The sequence below is a fragment of the Periophthalmus magnuspinnatus genome, chromosome 18 (assembly GCF_009829125.3).
Source record: "Periophthalmus magnuspinnatus isolate fPerMag1 chromosome 18, fPerMag1.2.pri, whole genome shotgun sequence".
NCBI lineage: Eukaryota > Metazoa > Chordata > Actinopteri > Gobiiformes > Gobiidae > Periophthalmus > Periophthalmus magnuspinnatus.
In genome coordinates, this window is record NC_047143.1 from 20,435,881 (window position 1) to 20,452,248 (window position 16,368).

Sequence of the window (16,368 nt, forward strand, 5' to 3'; positions counted from 1 at the left end):
AATGCCCCTAACTACAATTAGAAAATTTTAGATTTCCCATGGAGTCCTATAAAGTCTGAAAACTGTTTGGATGATCACAAAGATTATTACTATTCCTAGTCACTATTTTTCTTTCAATGTATTTTTAGCATTCAGCACCACTATCACTATCAAGAAGCTATTCCCAATTTTTCACAAATTCTGAGAAATGAAACCACAGATGTTGCTTTAAACTCGTGATGGGGTCTGTCATTGTATATGTCTTTGTCTTTATGGTAACATTTTGTTCTAGGGCTGACAAGTGTTGCGATTGGGAGTGGATTTGCAAGTTTGTTTACAAAGTACAATCTGGTTCAAAAACTTCCATGAGCATTACATTCAAAACAATACTGAAGTATGAACTGATAAACTAATACAAGAATGTCTGTTGTCTAAATTATAGATACAAATCTTTTCAATAAAAAGATTGGATATTGTTTCTTTGCAGACGACGTTCCACTACCTGAATAATTGCAACGCTTGCGATTTGATAATTGCGTCTTTGATTCAGTTAAGTTTAATTGTGCAGCCCTGTTCTATTTCTTACCAAACTTTCTTTAAATTTTAATCAAAGTAAACAACAAACGAAGCTCAAACGGAAGAGGAACAGTGTATATTCTGTGTTTGAGGTGGAAATCTAGTTCAATTCATTGTTGATGCCTTTTAATCCTGGTCCAGGCACTCTTGTTTGAGCTTGGTAATCAGACCTGTCTTATGAAATACTCATGTTTTGGAGTGTTTGTGTAGGAGCAAGGCAAATGTCACTACCTCCAACACGCTGGTCTGAAAACTACTCCAGCCTACAATCACATTTACTCCTACTACAACACAAGATTACATGCACTTTCCATATTTAGACCCTTCACACCTACACAGTAATCGGCTGTCTAAGGTACGTTACAAAAACATCTATATTTGTAGAGTAAGCTTGACTCGCTGTGAAAAAGTTTACAACCAATTTATAATACGCTCAATACAACGTAGTGCCAAGTATTGTATGCCGTACAGCAACGAATCAAGTCCTTGACCTTAATCAAGTTCAACTTAAAATGCACATATCATTACAAATGTCAGAGCAATAGATTTTTTTTGCATAACGCACTGCATAAAGTTAAGCAAACCAAATATTGACCAAATATTTTAGGTGCACAATGCAACTTTTCTGGTGGAAGGTACAGCACCTGCAATATTACACTGTATGGCATTAAACGTGTCTCTTTCGATGAAGGCAAACACACTCATAGTAAGAATGTATGGTTTTCAAAGTAAATTTAAAGCAATAACAACACGTGTAAATGCAAGACATGTTTAATGTCATACTGTGGAATATTCCAAACAAAGCATTAACATGTTTACACAGACAAGCTGGTAGTGAACCTCCCACCAGAAAGGTTACTTAGTGCACCTTTAAGCAGAAATAATAGGAAAAAAATCTGTTTCTGGTATTATATTGTTAAGATGGTCTGAAGGTATTGTTAACCTTTAGTTGTAAAAAAATTTAATTACTTTACCACACCCAAAATCTGTGAACTTTTGTTTCATTATAATGCATTTCTCTGTGACTTATTGTGCATTGAGACACACTCACACACGCATATTAAGTGGCTCATATTCATTTGTGCATCAACCATTCCAATCCTCTTTATAGTGCTCTTACAACATATAATGATTACAGATGGTTCCAAGTTGTCCTGAAACCTATATTCACCCAAAGAAAACACACTGCATAGGTCGTGATTACATGCACTTTCTATTATTGGCTCACTGACACCTACACAGTCAGTGGTTTCGCTTGGGCACTCTACAAAAATGTGTTTGGGCAGCAGCCAACGGGCCCTTATAGACTTATCACACACTAAATCTATATTAGTTTAGTTGACTCGAGTCCCTTTTAAGATCTGATCTGTCAATTTGTGTTTTTTTACTTTGGGGAAAAAGCCATTATTTAGAGCCACAGTACACAACATACTCCAAGTAACCAATCATTGGAGCTTAATGATTGATGTTTTAATGGCGCCGTACCTGACATTTATTTGTATTTTTATTTATCTTTATCTACAGGGGGAGCCCAATGAGAGTACTCAGAGTGTATTTTTCATGAGCACCCTGTTAAAATATAGAACAATACAAACAAAAACAAAACAAATAACTACATGGGACCATTTAAAACATTAAAAACAGGCGCAGGTGTGATTATAAATGTTTATCACCAGATTATCAAAATGCATTAGTGGCACCAATTTATCTTTCCCATTTCAGGTTTAATCCAGCCAGTTTTTAGATATAGACAATCATGAGATCTTGTATCAAACGTTCCTGTAGTTCAACAAGCAAGTGAGATATTCAGGCAGTCTATCAAGTACTCCCTTATAAATACATTTTATAAAGTGTTGCTCTCTTCTGACAGATAGCGATGGACAACCTACTTTTTCATAGAGTGTACAGTGATGGGTTTTAAATTCATCGCCTGTTAAGAAACAAAGGGCTGAGTGAAAGAGTGTGTCTAAAGGTTTCAAAGTAGAGGCTGAAGTCTGCATGTAGATTATATCTCCAAAATCTAGTTCAGAAAGAAAAGTTGCTGGAACAGTTTCTTTTTTGTAATTCTTTTGGATACAAGATTTGTTTCTGTAATAATTTTGAAGTTACATAATTCCAGGGTATGTATTTTAAAGTATACTTTTTTGTCAAGCCAAAATGACAAAAATATATCTATAGATGATCAAAGGGAGCACTTTATATATATATATATATATATATATATATATATATATATATATATATATATATATATATATATATATATATATATGATATAGATAGATATATATATATATATATATATATATATAGATAGATAGATAGATATATATAGAGAGAGATATAGATATATAAAACAGCATCATCTGCATATAAATGTATGAGGCTTTCTCTTAAATTGCAAACAACTGAATTAATAAATATAATAAAATGTAGTGGGCCCAAAATTGAGCCTTGAGGCACTCCATTGCTTAAAGTACAAAAAAAAAAAAAAAAAAAAAAAAAAAAAAGGATTAATGCCTGGGATCAATTTGAAAGATCATTTGGGAACCAATTACATGTAGCATTGTAAAATCGAATATGCTTCAGGCTTCAAGAGGATTTTATAATCTACTGAATCAAAAGCTTTAGTTAAATCAATAAACAGAGCTACACAATCAACTAACTATTTCTTTTTAAATGAAAAAAATACCCAATCCCAATCTGACCTAGTTGAGTGTGCAGTTTTCCAGGCAGCATTTCTTTCTCTAATTAAACTTTGCAATTTGAACCAAGGAATGTTAGAATTTTTCATCAGATTTTTTCTTTTAGGAGCATGTTGGTCTCTAATTTCATTAAATGTATTAATACAAAAAATGTAAGGCTCACTGAAATCTTCTACAATGTTCTCACCTTTACACACAGATGTGTCTTTGTAACTTTTTCAAATACACTCAGTTGGACAGTGGTCGTTAAAATTCAATGGGGAAACACTGTGGCTTATAATTATGGGGTTTGTTTGTTAAGATTATATCAATGAGTGTGCTTTTATTTCAATTTCTAGGGTCAGGTCTAGTCAGAATAGTAATAAGTTGTGTGAGCTTCAGGCCATTGCATAGATCTTTCAAAGTTTCAGACTCTTTCTCCAGGCAGTTAATATTTATATCGGCCATTATTAAGACCACATAATTTTCCAGTTTAGAAAGCACCGTGAATACATCATTAAGAGCATTTTTGAGTGCTGATGTTGCAATAGCCATTTTTATCATGATCATTTACAAAACAGACAGAGACAGATATTCAAAAACATTTAGGTTTTGAGCAGGAGAATAGAAGGTCCATAGATTGGTGATTTTTAACATAAATGGCAACACTACCTCCTTTAGATTACCTGTCACACTGAAAAACTTTCTAACTTTCAATATTGATTTCCTTCTCTCTCGTTTTATTTAATAGCCAGGTTTCAGAAAATACAAATATGTCTGGATCTGTTTGATTTGCCCAAACTTTAATGTAGTCTAATTTAGATGTGATACAACGTACATTCATATTTATAATTTCCAGACAGGACTAAAATATTTTTCTTTCATTTTAAACGATTTGCAGTCATCCAAAGTTATTCATCATTTACCTTACGCATTCCGAGCATTTTAATTATTTGCCGTGAGCGCTTCTCACAACTGTCAGAGACCAGAGTGGAGTTTTGCCATTTCAGCTAATAACAACTAGCATGCTCACGTGCACTTCCTGATTAAGGTTCAATAAAACATCTGCTAATTAGAAGCACACACCAATGGACGTACGTTGACCTTTTACAATATATTTGTACTGGGGAAAGTCACATTTTGCTCAGATATAGGGAAAAAATCAGGTACAGGGCTTTTAATAATATGATTCTATTAAAATTTCTCATTTTTCATTTTAAACGCATCCAGAAGAATTGACAAAAAGACTGAAATATGAACTGACAGGCTAACGCAAGAATCACACTTTTTTTTTTTTTAATGCAGAATAAGACAGGTTATTCAATTGTTTTGCAGCAAATTATCGTACTACTTTCCTAATTGCATCCACCCAAACTGCGACTTTGGTTTGATTGCGATTAATCTTGCAGTCCTACTGTTCTCCCACATTGCGGTTTTTAGCCACTATTTCGATGGCACACTACAGTACATACCCCGAGCCACCAATTACCCAGCAGTCCCTTCTCGCTTTCTCATCTTCATCAATTAGTGTTAGACCGATATTCTACACGGACTCTCATCTAACAGCTGCAATGGGCTGCCACTGCTCTGCATCTACCCACAAGGGCCTAATGAGATAAAATCAGAAGATATTAATTCTCCATAATGTTAATCAGAAAATGCGCTAACAGGCTTTAGCTCAGTGCTGCCAATGGAGTCCCACGAGGCCCTCTCAGCTGGAGGTAAGAAAACACTACCGCTATAATGGCCGTATACAGTAAGCATCTATCCTTTCCGCTAGCTAAATGGTGCACAAAATCGCTGCTAAACCCCAGTGTTGGTGAGGTGATGACTAACTTTAACAGAAAAGTTTGCATTGCAGTGACCTACTTCTTTACCTTGAGATGGCATTGCTAACTTCCATTTTATTCTCTTTGGAACAAAATTCTATTTAAAACAGGATTCCATTGTGCAGCTGCTCTGGTGTATATATTTTTAAGCAACTATGGTCCTCTGTGTGCAAGAAATACATATAGTAGGCGTGTTGCTTCCCATTTTGCCCTGTCTTCCTGAACAATACTAAACGGCCCTGTACTTGATTTTCTCACATGTATTTGAGTAAATTTGTCTTGCTCCAGTACAGATATTGCATACGCAGTTCTTGAGGTCAAAATATGTCCACTGCGTGCAGTTTGCATCGAATTATAAAGGGTTTTACTGTTTGATAATCAGGAAGTGTGCAGTAGAATGCTAATTGTTGTTAGCTATACCATCACGCCCAAACTCCGCCACATTTTTAAGATAGTGAAAGTCAGTAAAGTTAAATTCAAGACATTTACACCTTTTTTCTTTGTGCAATCGATAAAATACTTATTAGTTATTAGATGGCATGATATTAGTGTGCAGCTGTCTCAATTTGTCGCAAAGTACTTTTACTCTATGGGGGATTGGAAAACAAATTTAAGTTCGGTACCTCAGCCGATCATGTAAAATCTGTTATATGGCGAAACATCTACAAACAAACTAAACAGCACGTATGGTGAAGAGAAATATAATGTAAAGGGGACCTCAGGTTATGAACAAGTACTGTGCACCTCTGAGTCAAAGCTGTATCAATAGTTTCTACAACAGAGCATAGTGTCCTTAACAAAAAGACGTATACTGCATGAAACTAGAACACAACAAAATAAATAGTAGACAATGAATATCTATATACTGAATGAATGAATATACTATTGAGTTGGTATTTACTATTTTTTGGTATTATATTGCCATTGTGAAGAATGTTTGCAGCCAATCCTGTCATTAAAAGCATGTGGTTTGGTGCAGAGATCATATTTTGGATGAAAAAATATTTACTATATTTAGTATTAAAACTGATGAAAAGTCTGCATTGTTAATGTTTAGGAAATTAATATTGATAGTCATTTTAATTTATTTTAACAGGACAAAATAAAATAAAACATTCAGACTTTTTTGTCATATCATCTATAGGCTCAGCTATACACAAAACCTCTAATTGGTATAAGCAGAATATAAGTTAATAAGTGGCGAGAATTATTTTCAATACTATAAAAATGATGTGCCAAACATTCTCCATTAAAGCACTCATTCAACAGAGGCTGAACGCAAACCTTGGCAAGACAATTATATTGACGTGAGCATTTCACATTTTGTTGATGTGAAAATCAAGCTTGAGCGCGGCTGTCAATAGCCCAACACTTAGATGTGAAATTCAATTTCTGTGGCTCAATCATGAGCACTGGAGCAACAATAGCAGAGGCCGGAGCTTGTCAATGGATTCATCTTGTGCCTTGTGCTTTGCCCTTTCTGTGAGGATGGATAACACATATTCCCCCATCAGCTCAAACTACAAGGTAACCCCTACTGTACATCAACACTGGGAAGGATCAAAGACCTCCAATGTGGCCGACGCAACCGAAAGGTCGCAGCTGCTCAATCAAAGGCGTCTCGACATCACACAACTTGTTTGAAGGAGTTTTCACAAAGAGTTTCGATAGTACCTCCTCATAACGTTTTGCTATATGAAGCCCTAAGACCCTGACCTTTGCACCATTTTAAGGTTAGCTTTGTTCATGTTTATTGTCTCCCTCTTGTTGTTGATGACAGCAGAGGAAGATGATAAACTTCTAATACAAGTTGACAGACGCTTTGCCTGCCAAGTCCGGAATGATATCGCTCAGTATTTTTTTTATAGAGAGAGATATCAAGTCTGGTCACCCCTCCCTCTGTCGTGCCTCGAGCCAGACTCAGACAGTACGGTCCAATCAGATTTGTTTTTTTCAGTGACACATGTAAAATGCAAGCTCATTGGGCACTCATCATCTAGTTTTTTTTTTTTTTCTGTTTAGTGTTGACTTTTGTAGGAGTCCTTTGAGGATGTGGCTCTTTGCAAATGCGCTAATGCAGAGTAAACTGCAGTTTAAAAACAGTACTGAATACAATTAGACAAGTGTTCAAGGTGATAGTGAGAATTAATCCGTATTTCTCAAACAAATCTGAATATACCTTTTCAATTTTGCTCATTTAAAACGACAATATGCAACTTTTCTGGTTGAGGGTCTGCCACCTAGTTGCCTCCATGGGGATGGTATTGCTTTGCCTGATGTATTCTAAGTATCTAGCTCTATATACATAAGCATGTGACCCCACTAGGCCAAGCTCCCCGGTCAGATCTCTGGAGAGGCAAGCCCTAGCCCACTCACAATGAAAACAACTGTGACTGTATAAATGTAACATAGATAAGTTTAACGTCATGAATCGGCAAATCAATAACACAGCAATGGAAATAACCAGGTGCAGGACGTTTCAACTGTAACTTTACCTTCTGGTCTCCATGGAGATAGATGTTGTTGATGTTTAATGCCATACTGTGGAATACTACAGGCAAAGCAACAACATCTTTATGGAGACAAGAAGGTGAAGCCACCAAGCCAAGTTACAGGTCGTATCTGTGGAAAAAGGACCCTGCCTTCAGTTACAATGCATGTTTTTCAAATATTTCTGAATAATAAAACCACCTGTGAAATGAAACACGATATATAAGGTTAATAATATTCTGTGGAAAATTCCAGGAAAAGCTAAATCATCTCCATGGAGAGAAGAAGGTGGCGCACTCCACCAGTAGGAAAAGTTAGTGCGCCCAGCTCGTCAATTTGTCACTATAATGGAAGGTCAAGGGACGGGGTGGTATAAGTGACTCTTTGTTTGATGTTCTGTGCGTGTGAGAGGCAGGCCACTGAATACCTCTCCTGACACCACAGCGCTGACTGCAGATCCACTGTACCCAAGGGTTACCGGCTCCCGCGCTGGACCGGAATGATAATGAGAGGCCATGTGCGCAGAATATTCATATGCTGTCACATTATTACCGTGATTGTTGAATAGGTGAACGCACAGAGTATGAGCAATAGTGCAAGGGAGAGATACGTAAAAAAAAAAAAAAAAAAAGAATATAGGATGTTGCCCTGAGCCATTCTGTTCAGCGGGTGAAAAACAGGCTATACATTATTCAGCCTGAAAACCGAAGGTGACAGTTCACATCCATGCAAGTTTAGTGGCATGGGTCGATTGCACACCAGTTGCATTTCATTTTCAATTTGCCATTTTGATTGAGTCGAAAGTAGCCCTTACAGGTTTTCCACACGGTGGGTTTAAAAGAGCACTGTAACTTTTCTGGTGCAGGGTCCATGACTTGCTTATCTCTATGGAAATATGATTATTTCACCAAGAATGTTCTGTAGTAAGCTATGGAGACAAGCAGTGACACCAGGCAAGTTACAAGTTACAATGAACAGCAGACTATCCAGGCTGACAGTAAAACAGAGAATCAGCTGCTAACTGGTTCAGTTTGTCTTTCTAAAGAGACACTTTCTAAAGATCGGCATGGGTACCAGACCCGACAGTCAGTCTCCCTGCCTTTGCCTACAACTAATAAAGAAAAAGAAATCTGCTTATCTGCCTCTATATTTATTACAGAAAAGAGGTACTTCTAAAAAAGAAATTAAAACAAATTACACTTAACAAAGAGAATATAATTCATGATTGTTAAAATATATCATCAGGAGACAGTCTTGTGAAATTCTTCAATTTGTATGTAATTAAAGCGAAGAACAATTATATAATGTGAAAATAACAAAGTTTGCATGTAAAGCAATATTTTACAAACAAAATGTAACCAATATATGTGAAATGAACAGCGAAATGTCTGTGTTATGCCTATGTGTTTTATGTAGACCCCAAGGACCCCAATAATTAGTGCTGTGGGATCCAAAATGGGCATCCAAAATAAGGAATAAAGAATGCAAGTCAGATCAATGGAGAGGTGACCCCGCTCTCTGTAAGAATGTCTTTCAACAGCCTGTTTTTTTGAGCAGAGCAAATCCTTCTCTTTGCACATAACATAGATAGGCTACATTTAATGCCATACTGTGGAACATTCCAGGCAAAGCAAGTGCAGCATCTTCAAAGAGACAGCCAGAAAGTTACATAGTGCACCTTTAATCTAAATAAGGACTTTTAGTTGAACATAATACAGCTATTTTTTGGACTTTTTCTTATTTCAAAAACTCACCTTGAGCGTTTCGATGTCCAGAGTGGCCGACTGCTCCATGTTACTTCTCATTTGTCACATATTTCCACGAAGTTGATTACATCTTTTAGATTCGCCCAAAAACTGCTCGGCACCCCCGGATCCATGAAAAATAAGAGAGTTGAGTTGTTTTAGTGTGAGTGCTGTGGATGTATATTGTGGATAAAGTGTAGCTGAATTGCAGGAGGCTCTGGTGCTCGCTCTGCCGCTCGTTGTGCGTCCAAGATGCGACTGAAGCCCTCACCGCTCCAGGAGTGTCCAGCGCAGACGACCACGCGCACTGCACTTCCGGTTTCGAATCATTTTTCAAAATAAAACCAAGTGGTAGCCCGTACACTTGCAGCTGAGCCTCTGTACATGTATATTGTTTGTTTCTTGTTTTGTGTGTGTTGAAATGATGCCACGAACAGGTTTACTTACAGTTCCCAATGAAAAATAAGTAAGCCATATTAGTGAACCTCCTAGATTCTGGCTATTAAGTAGAAGTAGTTGAAGATAGTGTTTTACATGTATTTGTCTAGAGGTTTGCGTACATTATTATTATTTTATTTTTTTTGCATTTAGCTTTCGCATTGATCGTGGTAAACTCGGGACACTTGGCAAAAAGTAAATAAATGAAAACTAAATTAAAAAAAAGTCATAATAATAATAATAATAATAATAATAATAATAATAATAATAATAATAATAATAATAACTTTTTTATTGCTTATATTGAAACACCATCGTTACTCATTTAATTCTTGCCTAAGCAGCCTAATTATTAACACAAATCATTATTGATAGGCCCAAATAACGGACGGTTTTATGAGGTTTATTCTGATCAGGAGGCTATTGTCTCCCCCTGCAGGATCTGCGGAAACATGACAGTCTACTTAATCACACCAAGCACGGCTATAAAAATGACACACTCCTGTTTAATTTTGAGAGGTAGTCTATAACTTTTTTGTGGCTGATTGGCTTTTACTTGAAAAATTAAAAGAATAGCCTAACCTAATACTTACTCACATATGCCACTCATGCTCACTCGTATCCACAAGATGGCGCCAAACACCTTTGTATCTTTTCATCCAAATCTCTGCGCTCTGAGGAGGACCAGGGAAAAATAGTCAATTATCGACAAATCATCTTCCTTTTATTTAAGATGTCAGACGCCAGCAAGCAAAATATGGCACCGAAAAGGTCGGTAAACGTTTCTTTTCTTATAGCCTAGTTGAATCATAGCTTATCAGATGGAAATAAAGCACCAGGTTTAGATCTTGACCATCAGGGTTATTCATAATTTAAGATTTGGATTTGGGCTCCACGATAAATCTGATATTTGTGTTGGTTCTTTTATGCTTTTAAATGCTTATTCTGCTTTCTCCTAGTGCCAAAATCTCAGCTGGTGCGGTGGTTTGCGTAGAGAGCGAAATAAAAGGAGACGTGACCATTGGTGAGGATTTTATTTTTATTTATTTTTTTATAAACTGTAAAAATTGCATACATATTTTCCATTCTAAATCATGCGTTAACATCTGAGCAGGTGCGAGAACAGTAGTCCATCCCAAAGCCAGGATCATTGCAGAATCCGGGCCTATCGTCATTGGAGAGGGGAATCTAATAGAGGAGCAGGCTCTTATTATTAACAGGTAGTGTCCATACACATCTCCACCATGGCTGATATTCTATGCGCCCTTGTTTTTCAATCACATGTTCATTCATATTTTTACACGCAGTTATCCAGAAAATATCATGCCAGACGCAGGACTTGAACCAAAAACGATGATAATTGGAACCAACAATGTGTTTGAAGTTGGATGCGGTATCCTTTTACAAACCATGTTATTTTGTATATTATTTAGGCTATTTAATAATTACATTTTGTAAAAACACTTGTAATTCTTGTGTTGTCCACCAGAGGGCGCTTACGACTCATGCAGTTTCCAAATAAGTCTCCTAATACAAGTTTATGGCCCGTCATCAAAGAAAGACTTAACTGCTCTGAATAACATGCCATTTATTAATAACATTTCATACTTAATGTGTCAGTAATTAATTTAATTGTTTGTTTTTAATTTATTAATTTATTGTCAACTAGATATTTCAATTCATACTAGCCATAGTACTATTACTACTACTACTACCACTACAATTAGGCCTTCTGCTACTACTTACTACTGCTCCTACCTATTTCATGTTCTCAAATTAACATTCTTTCTTTATTCTTTATTTGTCAGGGACCATGTACAAATTCATTAATCTTACAAAAGAAAAGATGATTTGTACCTGATTTAGCTATTGCTACTTTCCATTTGCAGTCCCTAGGCAGATGAACACACATTACAGTTCGTCATTAATATTAGCAGTAAAATACAATAAATGTCCCCCCAGGTCCAATACATGAGCCTGAATAATGATGTTCACAGAGTAGGCTGCTTATTGTAAAGATGCATTTGTTCAAACCCTTAACAATCCATCCACAGTCTCTAGATCTTTGAATATTGGGGATAACAATGTCATTGAGTCTAAAGGTAATTTCTACTTCTACATACTTCAGTTAACCCCTTTATGTCCAGTAGTTTTCCTCTGACTTTGTTTTTATTTACAGCTGAGATCGGCAGAAATGTGATTCTGACCAGTGGCTGCATCATTGGCGCATGCTGCCAGATCAACACATGTGAGGTAGTGCCTGAAAACACTGTGGTCTACGGGTCGAAATGCATCAGACGTGTTCAGAGCGAGAGGCCCCAGGTTAGTCATATTTTCCCCTTTTTTTTTTTCTTTTCCAATAAGATGAACAGGTAATATTTTATAATAGCTACTCCACTTTAGCCCTAATATAGCATAAAGAAAAACTTAATTCATAATGATGTGGGCGACAGTAGCTCAGTTGGTAGTGTTTTTGGATGGTTGGTGGTTCGATTCCAGCTCCCACAGATGAATGCTGGCATTGTGTCCTTGGGCAAAACACTACAGCTACCTTGCCCCCAGTGTCTGTGCTTAGTAAATAACCCTAAATCCTAATACTAACCCCTTAATTAAGCCTTATTTAGTATTTCTTGCATTATTTATGGTAGTTAAGGTATGTTCTTATAAGTATTATAAAGTGAAACTGAGTAACTGAGTAAGATTCCGTTCTCTTTTTCAGCCTCAAACTCTGCAACTTGATTTCCTCATGAAAATTCTGCCCAATTATCACCATTTGAAGAAAACAGTTAAAGGCACTGGGGCTCCAATGAGAAGCTAATTGGTATAAAAATAGTATAATCTGACAACTGCACAAGACATTATATAAAAACAATGTACTTTTCACATTTTATTTTTATTGTTAGTCATCACTATATATCTTGCACATTCTTTTCTGTGGCTGTTTCTGACAAAATGTTTGACATGAGTTGTACATGTTCCATTTGGTAGCAATATTTATCTATATTTATAACTCCACGCAATGCAGTTGATAGGAGACACATTCCAATAAAGTATTCAATTCAAGCAGTTTTGTATGTTTTTTAAGATTAAAACAGTTTGAAATTACACGTTACTGCTTTGCCTAGAATGTTTCACAGTATTGCATTTGATTATCTTGATTAAAACAAGCAGGTGATGCCAACAGGCTAAATTACAGGTCAGATCTCTGGAAAGGCAACACTGCTAAAAGTAAGAACGCATGTTATTCAAGTATTGTTTTTAAATAATAAATCACTTGTAATTAAATAATGTTACACTGTGGAACATTCCAGGTATCGCAACAGGATATCTATGGAGACAGCACGTAGCATTCTTCTCACCAAAAAAAGTTACATAGTGCAACTTTTAACCCAATCTGAAAAATGCCTGACAACCTGAAGTTCATGTTTTCAGCCACTAGAAGGTGCTATTGAATTTTGCAGCTGAAAAATATATTGTTAAACCATATTGTTATAAATAAACGTGCCCACTGATTTTATTTATTAGACACATCTAAAAGAAATAAATGACCCACATACATCTAATTTGAGTACACAGGAAAAGATTAAGACAGTTGCACATCCTGTTTACTGCACAAGTGTTTCCTAAAAGTAGGGCTTTGGGCGTGGTGCTGATTTGCTTGTACCAGGCTGTCCCATCAGACTTTGCCAAATTGGTGCCAGGGGTAACTGGGTAATCCCATGGAGCCTGGTTTAATGTAACCAGTGCGGGTGTGGTTTCCTTTTACATTTCTCCCTCTGAACTTCAATAAGCCTTAACAATGCCCTCTGCCCCATTCATGTCTGCTACACACACTCAAATCAAACCGCTTTTATAGTAGAGCTACGGCTTAATCGGGTTTGAATGTGAATTTAAATCAACACAGAATACAAAAAGTAAGAATGCATGCTTTTCAAGATATGTCTGTGCAATTTGTGTGTAATTTGTTATTGAATTAAGTATAGAAAAGTTGAGTGCCATACTGTGGAACATAACATAATTACATAACATAACATATTATGTTTAAAACCAGCTAATCCTATAGCTTAAATAAAATATCTTCGGAAATTCTTGTATTAGTTTAGCAGTTCATAGTTCAGTTGCTCAGTTGGTTGTGTTTGTCCACTCATCTGAAGGTTGTTGGTTCAAATCCCACTCTTGACATCTACATCATTGTGTCCTTGGGCAAGACACTTAACCCACCTTACTCTCAGTGTCTGCGTACACTGAGGTACGAATGTGTGTGTGAACAGGTGAGTGTTTCCTTGATGTAAAGCATTTTGAGTGGCTTGAAGGTGGAAAAGTGCTATATAAAAACGTGACCATTTACCATTACCGTTCAGTTATCTCCATTGTTACGACTCCTTAAAGCTCCTTCAAAATATACACTCCTATCACTGAAACAACAACAAATCTAACTGCAACTACATAATTTTACAAAACCGTTATATAACTGACTTATTGTGCAATTCATGTAATCAAAAATACCATATATATAGGTCATAGTATTACAAAACTGTGCCACTTCGCTCCTCAGACAGGCCTATCCACACTTGAGCAGATCCCTGTTGGAGGCGCACAGCTGGCGTCCGCACTGCCAATGCTCGTTTGAACATGTCATGGTTTAGTCCCATCAGGAGTCCACGTCAACCGGGGGGGCTAATTATTTCAACATGGTGGTGCAGCAAGGGTGAGGTCAAGCCCCTCATTTGTTTATCACATTTTTATTTTTGGGTGTTGCCATTTTTCCGTTTACTTTAATTTGACAGGCGAAGGGGCTATGTCCGGCACAGTTGCACGAAAGCGATGACTGACGAAGACCTCATGGGGGATAAGAATGGACTTTTGATTGTGGTGTAGAATGGATGCAATGATAGGAGTTTGAAAAGGAAGTTACTCATGTTTTTGTTTTGTTTTCAGCTTCCTGTTATCTGTGCCATTTTGAGGAGTTTTCACAATCAAAAAGCTATAATATTTAGTTTGATTGCAAGCCGTACGAGCGTATGAATGTGGTAAGAAAGTGATGAGTGACAGACCTCAAGGGGGACAAGTGTGGACTTTTGAAACGTGGTGCGAGGGGGGTGTGGAATGGATGCAATGATAGGAGTTTGAAAAGGAAGTTGGACTGTTGTTCTATTTTTAGCAGCGGTTATTTATGTCTACTTTACTGTACCGCAGGAAACCGAATTATCAACTCAGCCTCATTTGTTACTCAGACTTTTGTATATCGCTCTTCCCTTTATATTGTTATGAGACCAAGTGAATATTAGTCTTGTGCATAATGCCGGCAATTCTATATGGAGCCAACAATATAGCCAAACGTAAATAGAGACAAATGCATTCAATGTGCAGTCTGGAGAAGAAGAGTTTAATATGGAAGAGAATACAGGCTGACCACATATGTCGGTTTAGCATTTGCGTGAAAAAGAAATGAAGAAAATCACCAGTTGTAACACTTTATAACAACTATACCTTAATTAGCCTGAATAAATGCACTTATGCTTACAACATTATGAAATTTCATGCTAATTAAAGTGTACAGTTTTGTTTTTTACATCTTTAATCCGATTTTGCAAACAGAAATATTGTGTAAAACTACAATTATTATTACCGTAATAATCATTAATGGTGATGCCTTGCCTTAAAATGCGTTACTATTGCAGCAACTATAACAACAGGCCGTTTTTGAATGTGGTGGGTCATGTTCACGCAGGCCACCAGTTGGTTTTTGGAGGATAAAGTCTTAGTGACAGCTGACCTTTGGATCCGAGTGCTGTCCACCTTTGAAAAGTGCAGTGTGACCTATAGACTGCAGTGAATCCTGCTACATACAGAAACTATTCATCTGATCAGAACATGGACCGAATCATATCATACAAGAAGTTAGCAAAAGCTCTAAAATGGCTATGGGCCTGGAAAAAGTAAACTTTAAAATAGGTAATGCACTTTTTCTGTGTTTTTTATTAGAAAGCGAAACAAATCGAATTGGTAATTTATATTTTTAGGAAGTAAACAACACATCTGAAGTTCTGGGGCATCAAAAGTTTAGCCATTTTATTTTATTATTTGGCATTGTAGATTTAACATTACAATTAGCATTAAAATTGAATACATTTTGAGCGATCATTGCATAACATTTTTGGTGGGTCATCTGCCTGTATGTCTCCATGAAGGTGTTATTACTTATCTCAAAATGCTCCACAGTACGGCATTAACTCATGTTGCATTTATTCAATTGTTGTAAATCTGTAACTTGGAAATATTTTTATGTCATTGCCAAGAAAAATTTAAAAATGGCAACTGGACAAAAGTTTAAAAAGGCCCATATTATGCTATTTTCTGATCTATGTTATAATGTTTCCTCATCACAAACATACCTGGAGTTGTGTTTTGGTTCATTCACACATGTAACACACAAACCCTGCTAATTTAAGCTGGGTTCTTCTCTCAAACAGAAAACACTCCGTTCCACCTTGTGATGTCATCATGTGGTAATACAGGAAGTGCTCCACTGTGTTTTTAAACTCCACACACCTTCATTAGAATCATTTGGGTAATTTCAGCTCTGGAATTGCTGATTTCTACAGACCTAAAGCTAAAAAAGTAGCT

At 36.5% G+C, this 16,368-nt stretch overlaps 3 protein-coding genes across 3 annotated transcripts in view; 1 reads left to right on the plus strand and 2 right to left on the minus strand.

Annotated features, from left to right (window-relative positions):
* The window catches only part of LOC117386391 (zeta-sarcoglycan-like), a 70,541-nt gene extending 60,955 nt beyond the window's left edge, over positions 1 to 9,586 (minus strand). Inside the window, exon 1 of the mRNA XM_033983749.2 lies at positions 9,313 to 9,586. Coding sequence (XP_033839640.1) covers positions 9,313 to 9,363 — 51 coding nt within the window. The 5' untranslated portion in view covers positions 9,364 to 9,586. The remainder of the gene's footprint in view (positions 1 to 9,312) is intronic.
* adissp (adipose secreted signaling protein) overlaps positions 1 to 16,368 on the minus strand; it is a 200,473-nt gene that overhangs the window by 118,524 nt on the left and 65,581 nt on the right. The gene's annotated exons all lie outside the window — the stretch shown is intronic.
* Positions 10,433 to 12,768, plus strand: LOC117386400 (dynactin subunit 6-like). The gene is made up of 7 exons (XM_033983756.2): positions 10,433 to 10,512; positions 10,701 to 10,765; positions 10,856 to 10,961; positions 11,049 to 11,134; positions 11,796 to 11,843; positions 11,921 to 12,063; positions 12,461 to 12,768. Exons 1-7 carry the CDS (start codon positions 10,475 to 10,477, stop codon positions 12,557 to 12,559), a joined length of 585 nt encoding a protein of 194 aa, XP_033839647.1. The 5' UTR covers positions 10,433 to 10,474; the 3' UTR covers positions 12,560 to 12,768.